This window comes from Perca flavescens, chromosome 4 (genome assembly GCF_004354835.1).
Source record: "Perca flavescens isolate YP-PL-M2 chromosome 4, PFLA_1.0, whole genome shotgun sequence".
Taxonomy (NCBI): domain Eukaryota; kingdom Metazoa; phylum Chordata; class Actinopteri; order Perciformes; family Percidae; genus Perca; species Perca flavescens.
This window is the reverse complement of record NC_041334.1, coordinates 17,490,111-17,504,515: the sequence shown is the minus strand read 5'-3', so window position 1 is coordinate 17,504,515 and position 14,405 is coordinate 17,490,111. Positions and strand designations below refer to the sequence as shown.

At 39.5% G+C, this 14,405-nt stretch overlaps 1 protein-coding gene across 3 annotated transcripts in view; it reads left to right on the top strand.

The window, feature by feature from the left end:
- asic1b (acid-sensing (proton-gated) ion channel 1b) overlaps nt 1–14,405 on the top strand; it is a 189,362-nt gene that overhangs the window by 828 nt on the left and 174,129 nt on the right. Inside the window, exons 1-3 of one of the 3 annotated variants that reach the window (XM_028576116.1) lie at nt 280–642; nt 898–1,292; nt 11,118–11,313. In XM_028576116.1, the coding sequence (XP_028431917.1) occupies nt 931–1,292; nt 11,118–11,313 (558 nt within the window). In that variant the 5' untranslated portion in view covers nt 280–642; nt 898–930. Of the gene's footprint in view, nt 1–279; nt 1,293–11,117; nt 11,314–14,405 lie in introns of those variants that run through there. The other 2 variants (XM_028576117.1, XM_028576115.1) reach the window with 2 other exon arrangements.

Genomic DNA, 14,405 nt, shown 5'->3' with positions numbered 1-14,405 from the left:
AATTCATAACGCTGAGCATTTGGAGCCGTAATTGCCTCTGTTTGCCCAGGTAGCTAGTCCTACACATATGTTTTTCCCCGAACACTGTAAATCAAGGATAAACCAGCGGGAATTCAAGTGAAACCGGAGTAAGTATCCCTGCATTGTTGTGGAGGCACCTCGGAGGAGGGAATGGATGCAAGCGAGCAGAGGCGCACCGAGGCAGCTTTCTGACAGACCCAGCTCCTCTGTGATGCAGCTGTTTATGCTGGCTGTGAAAAAACCCAGAACACCCCGACGACTGCTTCTAAAACGCTAACAGGCGAGAAATCGGCTGCTATATTTTTTATTGTGCACGTGTTGGGTTTGTATGTGAAGAGCTGGGAAAGCGTAGTCAGTGTAGGCTACTCTGCCGTACACAGAGAGAGAGAATATACCGCCGCTTTGATTTTCTCATTCAGATTTCCCTGCTTTTCTCGCAGATTTACGTGTTCTGTTTTTTTTTGTAGACCTGCTCAGGGCTTTTGCTTTTGATTTTGAGCGTGGAAGCCAAACATCAACTCGGTAATATCACAGAAGTGTGCGAGGAGAGGACAGCGTTGGCATCTATCCATGCGCGCTCCACACCGGACTATTTATGATGGAACTGTGACCCCAGCCCAGGTACTGCACATGCTTTCCCCGTCTATACTTTCTTCGAGTGTTTTCATGTAAGGACTCGGTATTTTGAGGATATATTGGGTAAAATGCTCTGAATGTCGGGGTATTTTGCCGGCTGTCAGTGACGCAACATCTCACACAGGCTGCATGAGAAATACATGCGTAGAAGGGCGTGAACTTGCAGCCACTAACATCCTTCCCATTAATAAAGCGTCTGTTTATCTGTAAAGCCAGTTTCCTTCGTTTGCAATCCCATAGCCTTCATTCATCTAAACTCATCCCGGGGACGTAATGGATCTCAATGCGGACTCGGAGGAGATGGACTACAAGGAGCCGGTTCCTATTGAAGATTTCGCCAGCAGGTCCACGCTGCATGGCATCTCGCACATGTTCACTTATGAGCGGATGTATATCAAGCGCAGCCTGTGGATTTTGTTCTTCCTGAGCTCCTTGGGTTTGCTGTTGACGGTGTGTGTGGACCGGGTGCAGTTATATTTCCAGTACCCCCATGTCACCCAGCTGGACGAGGTGGCGACTTCCACGATGGTGTTCCCCTCTGTCACCTTCTGCAACCTCAACTCCTTCCGCTTCAGCCGGGTGACGCGCAACGACCTGTACCACGCTGGGGAGCTCCTGGCCATGCTCAACGGCAGGTACTGTGTGTGTGTGTGTGTGTGTGTGTGTGTGTGTGTGTGTGTGTGTGTGTGTGTTTATGTGTGTGTGTGTGTCTCATTTCCAGGTACTTTACCTTTAGGGCTGCTTGTTGCCTACAATAGCTCTGTATACATGATGTCAGTCTGCAAGCCTGAGGCCAGCAGACATTTCCTAATATTGGATTTCCTGACATTCAGTAACACACCTCACCTAATAGTCTGTTTCTTCTATATGTTAAAACAAACCAGTATTCAGCACACAGACTCTCAAACAGACACACTTTCTGCTTGGAAGATAAGGTTTTGCCTCAGGGAAACTTATCTGTAAGGGGGATTTAGCAGTTGTTGATTTAGGATTTGATTGTGTCCTCTGCTCATCATGAGATAACAGTCACAAGATTGAAACATTTAGCTGAAACTGTACATTTTCATTTCACTGTAGTTTTCTAAAAACTGAACCATTCTTTATTCCAATAAAATGAATTGAGAACCATTAAATCACTAAATCCCTCAACCCACTGACTAAATACCAAAACTCCCTACATTTTTTGTAAAGGGAAGTGCTGATGCTTTACTTTGTAGCAGTTTAAATCTACAAGGTACTAGTGAAACTTTGGTATTCTATCAAAATAACATTTTTAGTTTTCAGTAGCCTCGTGGAAATGTTAACCTTCGTTTTACTTTGATGTCAGAATTTTCTCAGGTGAAAGCTTCATACACATGGAAGTGCAAAGCAGTGTTTTAACACCTGTCTCACTGGTCGTCGCTGTTAGGCCACCAGGAGATGTTCAAACAACATGGACAGAGCATGCAAAACCTTTTAAGGCTCTCAGTGAATATGAACTTGAACTGACCTTAGCCTGAGGTAATTCAGAAAAAAAGGGTACAGATTGAAGGTGTTTCTAAAAAGCAGTTAAAAGACTCAACATCATAGTTTGTTATTTAATAATGTAGTGATAATGCAGATCTAGTCAGCTGAAAGCCACACTGCACATAAGCTGCTGTATTTATGAAACTATGCAACAACATGAAATACACCCCAACCATCAATCTGTTGAAATATGGCGATACCATCAGGCTTTCCCCTCCCTTTAGGCTTAGGTGCAGCACCTAAGCCGTTTTGGGCACTACCTAAGCTGAATGAATGTAGAGCTGCAAAGGTTAATCAATTTACTATTCATTAATAAGTTGTCAAAATTTGTATTTTCTTAATTGAAAAACCTAACATTTTATTAAGGGAGGACCCCTAAACCCCACGCCAAATATGTGTGCCAAAGTCTTCCACAAACCTAGGAAAAAACACTGTACCATATTTGGTAATTAAAAAATGAGAAGGAACACATTTTATCACAGGTCATGTGAACCCCCAGGTAACAGATAATGGATGAGCCGTTTCTAAGTGGTTAATATAAGATGATGAAAGAGAAAATGCCGCTGGTGCAATTCCTTGCCTCATCATTTTACAGTTCATGTGATATGAATATCTCAATATTGGATAAGCAGACAAGTAGATTTTTAAATCCCTTGCTGACAAAGTGTGGAGAGACGTGTGTGTGTGATTCACAACTGCCTTTCCCTCCCTTGACACTTGTTGCTTTCTGCTCTGCTTTGATCATTTAGTCTTTCGGCAGCCATGACAAGCTCACCGTTGACTGTTGAAACTTTTGACTTTAAATTTCTTCACTTTTTCTGTTCTGTGCCACTCAGCTTATTCTGATCACGTTTACCAGTGCAATACAGGTAACTGCTATAACTATCCTTGACTCTGTATTCACAGATGTAGCTGTTAAATTCACAAAAACACAGTTACTGCAAAAATAAAAGATCTACTACATACAAACACGTCTAAATATAATCTTGAACACATTAGTCAGTGTATTTTTAGCATATTGATCCACACAGCTCTGCAGCCAAAGGCACAGTTGGATAGTAACCTACCTCTGTGGTACATGCTAGAATGACATAAATCCAATTATCTGTTGTCATACTGAATGTCGTTGCTCTGTGACCTCTATATACATCCATATTACAGGTGATAACCTTACAGGAAAGCAATAGATTCCATTGCTCGGGGCTGCAGTACTAGTGCTTTGTATGGTTTAAATTTCAACTAGTGTGCCTGCATCCTACGTGGATGTGTTTCTTCGTGTTTGTACTGTCAGCTGTAATGCCAGACCATTGAAATAGACAGGCTTCCACCTCTTTTTTTTATTAGTGCAAAATAAGCCAGCTTTCTTGTATGGAGTGAGATGCACCTGAAGAAATAAGGACAAAAACACTGAATGAACAAGAGAGAGGAAGCACAAAATTAAAGCTGTGGCTTTGCTCCAAATGACTTTGGAACGTGCTGACTTTAGATGGAGAGAGGGGACTGCAAGCAGAGGCAATTAACTTGTGTCTCGTAAGCTGTGTGATGAACAAGTCTTTATCCTTGTGTAATTAGCGCTGTTTGTTAAGCTACAGAGTTGTCCCGCTGATTAACACCACTGATCCATTTGGCCTTGGCGGAGACATCCCCTTACTTTTTGCCCACTCAGAGATTGGTACTTTATGTGACGTTTTCTTTAAACCTACATTGTGTAATTTTTTGAGTTGATTCTTAGTAAAAACCCCTTTGTTCTTTCACAAATATGTGCTCATTCATGTGTAATTACTTCCTCCAACTAATCAAAGTATTCTCGTAAGCATAGAATTTGCCATTCAGAATCATTCATAATACATACGAGAGACTCGCTTGAATGACGAAAGCCATGTAGCGAAGTTAAAAAGAGAATTAAAACGACAACGCGACAGGCAAAGCAACAAGACCAAAGTTAATGTTGGAGTGGCTAGAACAGCTGCGTGTAAACGATGGAGAGAGCTAATTTCGGGTTCGGCCAATGTAGGAGTTAAAAAGCGCTCGGAATGGGAAGGGCTAGAAAATCATATTAAGTTGGTTGTCATATACAATTTCACCGATAGATGGAAGAAATTCTTACACAATGTAGCTTTAAAGATGGCAAGGGAAGCTTTGTTAATAGGTCTTACTCTAACAGTCTCACAGCCGTAGAGTACTACGTAGAAAAGTACTGTGTGATAAGGACTTCGAAGGTAAAAACTAAGGTATTGGAAACAACTTGAATCTAACTTTTCAATAAAAATGTTCTTAGGGTTTTCCTGTAGACCCTGCTTTAAAATTAAACGTTGATTGGGTGGAAAACATGCCAGTGGTAAGCGTCTTCATATCAGGCAACACGCTGTGGGTTTTGTCAGAAAATGGCAGAAGAAAGACAAAGTGTCGAGCAGCTGTCTCTGGTGGAAGGATCAGGCGGTATACTTCCTTGCAGTGATGCCACACTGTCTTAGATGCTCTAAGTTTATAGCTGAGCTAGTAGTACCAGCACCTTAACTTACTCCACTCCATCAGGCTCTGTACCAAAAAAAATCACTTACTCGTGTTCTTGCAGGTTGAAGTCACACTCGGCAGTGCAGAACATTAAAAGTAAATTGCTCAATTTTATTTTTATTATGTCGCAGGGGCAATTATATGATGATTAACAAAAGAAAGGTCATTTTGGAAAAGGTGTTGGTTGTGTGGTGTATGCTGCCCAAAAGTGTTGGATCAGCGCATGAGAGTCAGAGAAGCGAGTCTTCTGCTTACACAGTTCACAAGCTTTAACATGTTCCCTGAGCTTGCAAACATGCTCCTAATTCACATAAGCGGTGCCGCAAAATGTAGCGCTTGATAACTTTGACCGTGTTATCTGTCTCAGCAAGATCATAGGCCCTAATCAGGATTTTACTGGTGTAAAAAGTGCTTAGGAGAGGACATGGGGAGGCCAGATCATCATACTGAAAATACAAAACCAAAGAGCTGCTTTTAAAGCAGTTTTTTCAAATGTGGGTTCATTTGCATTTATATTGTGATTGTTTATCAGAGAGAAGATTATCACTGGAGAGACATAAGTTGGCAATTTAGTGTTAGGTCAAGGTTTTTAAAAGATTTAATTTGATTCATCATTGCAAGGCGTTGCATGTTATTACTGTATTTTGCGTCTTTAGTTTGCTTGTGTGATTGCTTATCAATAAAACAGAGATTTGTTTGGGTTCGCTTTGCTATTACACCTCACCTAATTACGCTATTACATTCGTATGATCTTGTCTAAAGTGGCATAATAGCTGTGTCACAGGTGCACCATCATTAAGATGTGATCATCAAAACTCTGCTACCAGGAATAATTGCAAGTATTTATTTTCAAGGACACTGCAAAAACAATCCCATCCTATGTCTTGTATGAGTTCAATTAGCGCTAATTGGATAATTACCTGAGATTATATCAAGATGTGTTCATTGTTGTGTTACACCAATGTAATACAATGGGAGTATGAACTGCTATGGAGAAAGTATTTTTTTATTTCAACTGTGGGTGTGAAGTCCTGAGTGAGTACAGTTTTCCACAGTCTCACTGTCAAAGTTCACTCTTAAAGTCAGTGGTTGCTAGTGTTTACTCACTCCTCTGAGTGAGGTGGCAAAGTGATGCAGATGCCTCTTCATTCGTTTTAGTCCACGCAAGAAAATTAAAGTGCTTGTGGCCCATAATCCAATTTAGTCACCCCCGCCCCTACGCAGTGAGTTTGCTGTGATTGCTTTAGGGAGCAGTGGCAGGGCAATATTAAAAATCTACCCATATTATTGTGATTGTATGCGCTTCAACTAAAGCCTCCTGACTCGGGGATCTGAGCATGGCCTCTTAAGTGCTCTCCTGGCAGCTTTGTGTTGCTCATAAGACAGATGCTCGGGATACAATTCAATTAAGTTCAGAATATTGCACAACATGCTGTATCTTCTTATTAGAGCAAAGCATGACAATGTAGTCCCAGTGTGGGACAGAGCACTGAACTTATTCAGGGCTGCGCTTTTTCTTTTAATCAAAGAAACAACCTTTAGTCATTAATTGGCCTGTGTAATTTGATGATATTTACCTAAACATTACCATTCCTGATACTGGTATTATTTAGTAAATCAATTACGCTTAACTCCCTGCAATTACTATTGCATCTTTTGATGTAGCTGATTTCAAATAAAGTTGGTGAACATTTAGTGTCTTGAACATTCACTAACAATGATAACCATGTGGAAACTGGAAACGGAATACATCACAATCTGTAAAGTTACTTTAACTGTAGATTATAACAAAGTTTTGATTCAGTTTTCTGCTGCACTGACTTAACTCATGCATAACATGAACATGCTGTTTCTCTCTAACATGTATTATGGTTTATAGGGTTAAACTTGTAAAAATGTTTCCTCCGGGACTGCTGTGGCTCAGGTGGTAGTGTGGTCACCTACCAATTGAAAGGTTGGTGGTTCAATCCCTGGCCCTGCAGTCCCATGTCAAAGTGTCCTTGGGCCAGACACTGAAACCCAAAATTGCTCCAGATGCTGTGCCATCAGAGTGTGAATGTTTATCAGATGAGCAGGTCGCACCTTGTACGGCAGCCTTTGTCACACCATATGAATGTGTGTTAATGGTGAATGGTTCCTGTACTATTTTAAAAGTGGTTTGAGTAGTCATTAAGACTAGAAAATCGCTATAAATACACACCATTTATTTGCTGTGGAATGCAATCAGTTTAAAGCATTCTGTGACTTTCACTCCATTGGATCGATATTGTGAGCTAAAATCCCAGTTAAGTTGCTGAAATTCGTATTCATAATTTTTTTTTCCTAAAATAAAATACTTAATGTATTGCTTATTTCTGAAAGATAGGTAATTCTAGAAGGTGCGGACCTCTCCAGGTCATTTTACAAATATTAGTTGTGCTTTATCTGTTTGACGTTGGACGGTGTGGCATGTGGCTATGAGCAGAATATGGAAATCAACTTGCCAGTCTCCAGCTGACTCTGCTAGCCTGGCCTAGCTAGCCAGCTGCACGGTCAGGTTTTCAAGTGTAAACATTAGAGTAAACACAGAGGAAAAGGTGGCTGGATCCTGGAGTGCTGGCGACATTCAACCGGGTGACTCTGATTCTGTGTGCCGATCTGAAGGCCACATTCTACTTTATGATGAATAAGGTTGCAAAATTCCGTGAATTTTCAAAATTGGAAACTTTGCATGGGAATTAATGGAATTAACGGGAATAAACGGGAATTAACGGGAATAAACGGAAATTAATGGGAATAAACTGAATATTTTTAATATTGCTTATTATAATACTGTTAGTCTATAACAGGGAACTTAAATGTAGTTGAAAAAACCCATCTTGCAGCATAGTCTTGGTTAAAACAACCTGATTTAATGCAACTTCATTTGAATGTTCTCACTATATTCGTCAATGACATGCATGCATGCAGTAATCAGCATAGCCTACTACATACTGGCCAACATTTCATTCTTAAAATACGGGAGTTTATTTTTTTTGGGGGGGATGGAGGGGGGTAATACATAACCCATTGCTATTAACCTATATGTGTTAATTGTATAGCCCACTTGTTCTTGATAGGCTGGAAACAATAGACAGCGCTGATGGTTACCTTAGCACGCATATAACCATAACCATAACCATAACCATAGTAAATCAAAGTCAGCATGCTAAAGGTCAATAGTTTGGGCTACTACTTAGCCTACTGCAATGCTATTGAGACCACACCCACTGCACAGATCATTTCTAGAATCCAACATTCAGCAGCAGATTGAAGCTGATTGAAGACAGATTGAAGGCAGTACTGCATTTGAGCCCAAGGACTACATCCCAATCCAAATTCCCATAATTTCCATTAATTCCCCTAAAAGTTTCCAAATTGGAATGTTTCCAAAAATGGAAAGCAATATTAAAAATATCCAGTTTATTCCCATTAATTCCCATTTATTCCCATTAATTCCCGTTAATTCCTGTTAATTCCCATGCAAGTTTCCAAATTGGAATGTTTCCAAAATTCCCCAGCTAAACTTTCCATGGAAAGTACGATCATACGATTTCATGTTACAAATACAAATTATTTGATTGATGATTTTGTGTTAGTCTGTTTTCATGTTTTAATGAAAGATCTGGTTGAGCTCTATTCAGAGCTGCTGTCACTCAGCCTAACACCCACGCATCTCTTGGTAATGAACTAATTTAAAAACCATTTAATTAAAGCCAGCCATATCACACATTTACAGTGCGTAATCTGTTCACACACTCACACACAACTGCAGTTAGGTATAAACCCTACTACTACATTGATATGGTTTCAACAACAATGTATTAGGTAGTATTAGGGACAGCAATTAATGAATAACCTTTCTTGGCTTTATCATCTATTTAATGTTGAGCAAAGCGGTCTTGTCTTTAGTAATTACTGTTGCTTTTCCAAATTCTTCTAATGGGAAGTGTAAAATACAACATTTTGAAAAACATCCTAATCAGCCAGAGTTGATATAAAGAGTTTGCTTTGAATTCGCGGAGAAAATAAGAGGCAAACATGTTAAACACTGCATTGGCAATACTGATATTGTATACAATAGGTGTGATAGTGACTGTTGTTGAATCTTTATCTTTATTAGAGGAGTTATTAGATACATTGTCATAGTAATTAACTCATGAAATATCTGGTATGTTCTGCAAGCTTTTACTTGGTGTTCGGTGCCATGTTACACCTGATCTTTGATATCGCAGTGTTGAATTCGAAGACAATATTGTGTGGCTTTCAGTTCAACTCTTGGTCAGAACAATAGTCCCAATCCTCGCTGTTACAGCACTGTTAACTCTATTCAAAATGAAGCATGACGGATTCCCTTCTCTCTTAAGAGTTATGAGCGCAATAGAGAGAAACGTCCTCATTTCAAATTACGGCACATCCTGTTTCATGGTGAATATTTGATTTCATTGTGTTTGTAGCAGGTAAACAACACTGTAGCTGCAGTGGAACATATTACATTTCTGGTCATTTTGTTGGAACACGACAAGTTGAAAATACACCGCTAGTTGAATAATAAGGCACTGCTCACAAAAGAAATAATGTAATATCTCATTTTTTATTCATGGATCAACTTACATTATTCACATCATCAAGGGACACAATCTTGTCCATGAGTATCGGCAAAGCTTGACCTTGTGGAATTAAAAAAGAATCCATTAAAATTTACCACCAATTATGGTTTGAAATAGTGCCCATATCCATGAGAAATAACTCCGCTGTCAGCGTCCACAAAGTCATTCACAGATTTATTGTCAGGGGAGAAGGGTATGCCTTTGTCTCTCTCTGTCTCTCATGGTTTCTAATTCTAATTCTGCTTTCTCTAGCTTTGGCTTCTTCATGTTTGCAAATGTAAATGGAATTGTCCAAAATAATTACAATAACACAATAAATGAACCCTATTATAAAAGATGGGTGCTGCTCTCTCACATTACACACAATGTCAGGACTTCATATCAAAAACCCTTTACGTTATTTCTTTGCGGTACTCTAATTTGAATAAAAATAGAAGAAATGACTACCTTGTTGCTCAGTTAATTCAAAAAAACATTATGCAGTCTTTACAGTGCTATTCACTCTGATAGACTCTGTGTCCTAGTTAATTATTCTCATAAGTGTCTGTCAGTAGTGCTTAATCTTAGCACTCCATAATTTGGATGCTTGTACCACTGATGGCCCATCGCTCAGCAGGCCGTCTTTTTCTCCAAGCAGGGCCACACTAGTTAATTGAGGTTAATTTATATCTCTGAATGACTGTGAGCAGGTGCTGGAGGTTGATGGTGGTTGTCAAGCAGAGGCATGTCATAAATGATTTCCCCATTGTTTTCTTTCTGTGAGTATGGCTATTGTAGTTAAGTTTCAGTTTGGTGTGTGTTGATACACGCAAATCAATCATACTTTGTCCTTTGTTTAATGCTTTTGTGTGGAGGAAAGAGAGCCAGAACCAGAGTCAGTGTATAATGCTTCATTTCATGAAACACCTGATTACATTTTACCCTTGAACAAAAATTGTAGCACATGCTATGTGAAGTGTTTCGATTTAAATAGTACAGACTGCGCAGGATCTGAATTACAGCATTATGAACACTGTTATGCTTACTATGTGAAGCCTAATTATTTGGCAGAATGATTAACATGATTGTGTGAAAAGAAATACTCCCATACTTTATATAGTGAGCCATTTTCTCCCACTCAGCGCCACCCATGGTGGCTGGCATGCCACATCTAGGCTGCCCATTTCAGACAACATGTGGATAATATTGTGAGAGCTGGCATGCACACTATGTAGCATAGCTTTTGTTCATTTAGAGAATATACTCTTTGCTGCTTCTCTGTTCATTTTTTATTTATTTTTTAAATGGAATTGAGGTACAGGTAAAGTTGGTGGATTTCCTTTAAGTCATGTCGATTTTTAGTCTTTCATGGGTAGGTTAAAGTTTTGTGTTTAAGTAAAATAAATCATTACAGTCTGTGAAAATTAATTTGACCTTTTTGATGTCTACTCTGAGTATTCATTTTGAAGTAATGAAAAAGTTAACAAAAGCACACATGTCCAGACGATAAAACTAGGTGAAGGACAAGAGAACATGTCAGACTAAAACATATAATATATTTATTTCTTAGTCTTCATTTTGAAGAATGTCTTTTCAAAAATACCGTTTCTTATGATTCATACAGCAAGTTATAAAGTAATAAAAAGTTTGCATGTGATTCTGCAATTACATTTGTTTCTTTAGTAGAACAGTAGTAAAATTACAGTGCTGTTGTGTCGGTTGTATGCCAAAGTTATGAAATTAGACAGACTGGTTTATTAAGTGCATCTATGTGTATTAATGAATGTGCTTCCTTATGTCCACATTAATTAAGTTCAGAACCTTCTTTCCCAGGTATGAGATCCGGGACCCACACATGGTGGAGGAAAATGTCCTGCAGATCCTGAAGGAGAGGGCCGACTTTGACAACTATAAGCCCCGGCCCTTCAACATGCGCGAATTCTACGACCGAACGGGCCACGACATCAAGGACATGATGCTCTCCTGCAACTACAGAGGCGAAGAGTGCAGTGCTGAACACTTCAAAGTGGTGAGTCAGGCGTGTCAATAGTTAAATGTCCTCTGCAGGGCCAGCTGAGGCCTGCCAAGATGAGGGTCAACGGAGCATGTTTGTTATACAAGGTCTGCATTGCTGAGGTTTATTATTATAACATTTACTGTATATGATCTCAGTTGAGTAATCATCGCTGAAGTTTGCTTTTGGGAAATGACATGGCGGGGTATATAAGGTAGTGGATTGTATAGACTGATTCTTGTTCTCAGTTCAATCTTTGGGGCTTCACCAGTCCAGATCCCCCTGTTCCCCCATCAGGATGGGAATGAGAAACCATTGTTTACACTGGCCAAGGGCCACTGAGAGTACATCTTATGCTGATACACACTATGTACACTTATGCTGCCAGGCCTTAGTGTGCTAGTCTACGGTCTCTGAAAGGTTGAGCAATGCTCTCATAAAAGGTGGAAATTTGGTCTTTTGCTAAACCCTGGGTCAGTGCCATATTGCTTGGTTTATAAGTAATAAGTTAAGTTTTTGGGAGTTTGTTTTTCTCATCTATCGGATGGTTACAGACATCCAGTTATTACTGTACCTGGAACCTGGAGATTGGACATTGTTTTGTCATGTCTGTCTAATAACAGCCCCAGCACCTGTTTATTAGGGGTGGGAATCTCTTGGCACCTCATGATTTGATTCCGATTCAGAGGCCAACGATTCTAAACCGATTATCGATGCATCTCGATGCAACAATTTTTTTATGTACATTTCCATGCGTGATTTAAAAAAAAAAATCTGAGTTTGCTACTAGCAGCTAGACATAGCTTAGATTTTGACATATGTCACACACAAGTTTTAATGAAATGTTTTGTCTACTGAGGTTTTTGTTTTGTAGTCATTCCATGTTTAAGCCTTAAACATGCTTGTGAAAGTCACCTTCTCTCACAGTGATCTCCATGTCAGAGGCTCAGTCATGTAAAGGTGGATAATTAGCTTCTTAAAACATGAAACATGAGGTGGTCAGATGTAATGTGATAAAGTAGATGAACAGCCTATATGTGTTTTGCCTAATTATTTTATGTATGTCTTATTAGATCATGTTAATATATACAAAATATTTTTTTCCTTTTGGCCATTTTTGTGTAGTTTTTTTCCGTACTCTTGCCTAAACTCTAAGTTGTTGTCCATTATCCCATCCTCTTCAGTCACTTTGTTTTCTGATTTGTACTTGTCTGGACACAATAACTTTTAAATAAAAATCAACACATTTAAAAAAAAAATAAACTTGATTAAAAAAACTGAATCGAGCATCGAATCGTTCTAGAGAGAATCGCGATGGATCTAAGAATCGATTATTTTTCCCACCTCTACTGTTTATATGTATAGAGACTCCGACTGCACACTTGACTGATTTAGTAGGTAACACGCTCACAAAATTGGTTGGTAACTAAATGTGTATTTTGCTGACACCAGATCATTTACAAACATTGTAAAGGTAAAGAGAGAGAAAATTAGCAGTTATTTCTGTTTAATTTGCTGGATGTTTGACTTTCTTCACCATCTAAATTTGTCTGTCTGCAGTTTGGTGCTGGGCATAGCATACAGTGTGTTTATTAGGGCTGGGTACCGAACGTCGATACTTTTATGGCATATTGACACAAAAATCGGAGCTCCGACCGACACACACACACACACACACACACACACACACACACACACACACACAGAGAGAGGTGAGGACAGAGTAAACTGTCTGCAGTTTTGTTGAAGTCACAGAGAGTCACGGTTGGTTTCAAGTGTGGTTACAGTTTTTTAAAACTTCATGCAGACACCGTTTGCTGCGATGTGATATTAATGGTGAGCCGAAAGCGGTCGCTGTGCTGTTGACGTTACACTTCCTCTTAGACAAGCAGGCACAACGGTGGTTTCTCTGCCCTGATGACTGACTGACAGGCTGAGCTTGCAAGGCACTTTTAATAATGTTACTCTGAGTGAGCAGTTTTACCAGAATTTTTTAATTTTGATAACGGTTTTGATTCACAATTAAGGTGGAAAATAAAAGCTTTGTGTTTAATGTATTTTTGTTGATGTTGAAATGGATTTTAAAACATATGGTATCGAAAAAAGTATCATTAGGAACCGGCATCGAAACTGAGGTATCGAAATTGGCACCGGATCGAAAGATTTTGAACAATACCCAGCCCTAGTGTTTATCAGAGCCTGTTTGCTGAGAACGGTGGCTTACTGCTGCTGGAAATAGAGTTCATGAGTGCGGTGACTCTCAGCCATAAAGGAAATGTTTGTACCGTAATACAATACAAGGAAACAGAGCTGCAGAGTTTAAATCATTTATTATCTTCATTTTCTTAATGGCTCTTGCTATTTTATTGTCTGAATTTTATTGCAGCAGTTACTATAATTCAAACATTAGCGCGGGGGCCAAGTTGTTGCATTATGAGCGTGAAGCATATCTTAGGGGCCATCCACACAGAAACACTTTTTGGTGTAAACGCACGTTTTGCATCGTTTTGGCCGATTGTCCAAATGAAACTGCCTGAAGAAGCACTTTTTTGAAACCTGGTCCCAGGGTGAAAAAATTCGAAAACGCCACCCTTGCGTCTTTGTTTGGACAGCGATACTTGCGTATCGATGATGTCGTCGCCACACCCCTCGACCTCAAGCCTTTGACCTCTTATCCTGCGACGACGTCTCATAACAACAACCATGGCGGACTACATGCTTGTGTTCATGCTGGAGAAGGTATGTTTGGTTTCTTCTTCTACTGTCTGTTTGTATACAGCGCACAAGCCTTATGCGCATGCTGCGCCTCTTCTCCGTTTTTGGTGAATTTCTGTAGGAGAAACAGCGCCACCTATAAGCCTGGAATATGAAGTAGCATGTTGAGTCATTTACAAATGGATTCGTTTAGTTATACTGTTACATTTCTGCAATGTAAAGCCCTTAACCAGTTTAAGAATTTAAAATGCTAAATTAATTGATGCTGAAAAGGAACCCAAAACATTTAGATGGAGAGAAGGCAACTCCAACTCAGAACAATGAGTTTGAGCTGACTGTTGCTTATATAATAGATTTCATAAAGAGCCACAAAATGAATTCCTAAAATAAAA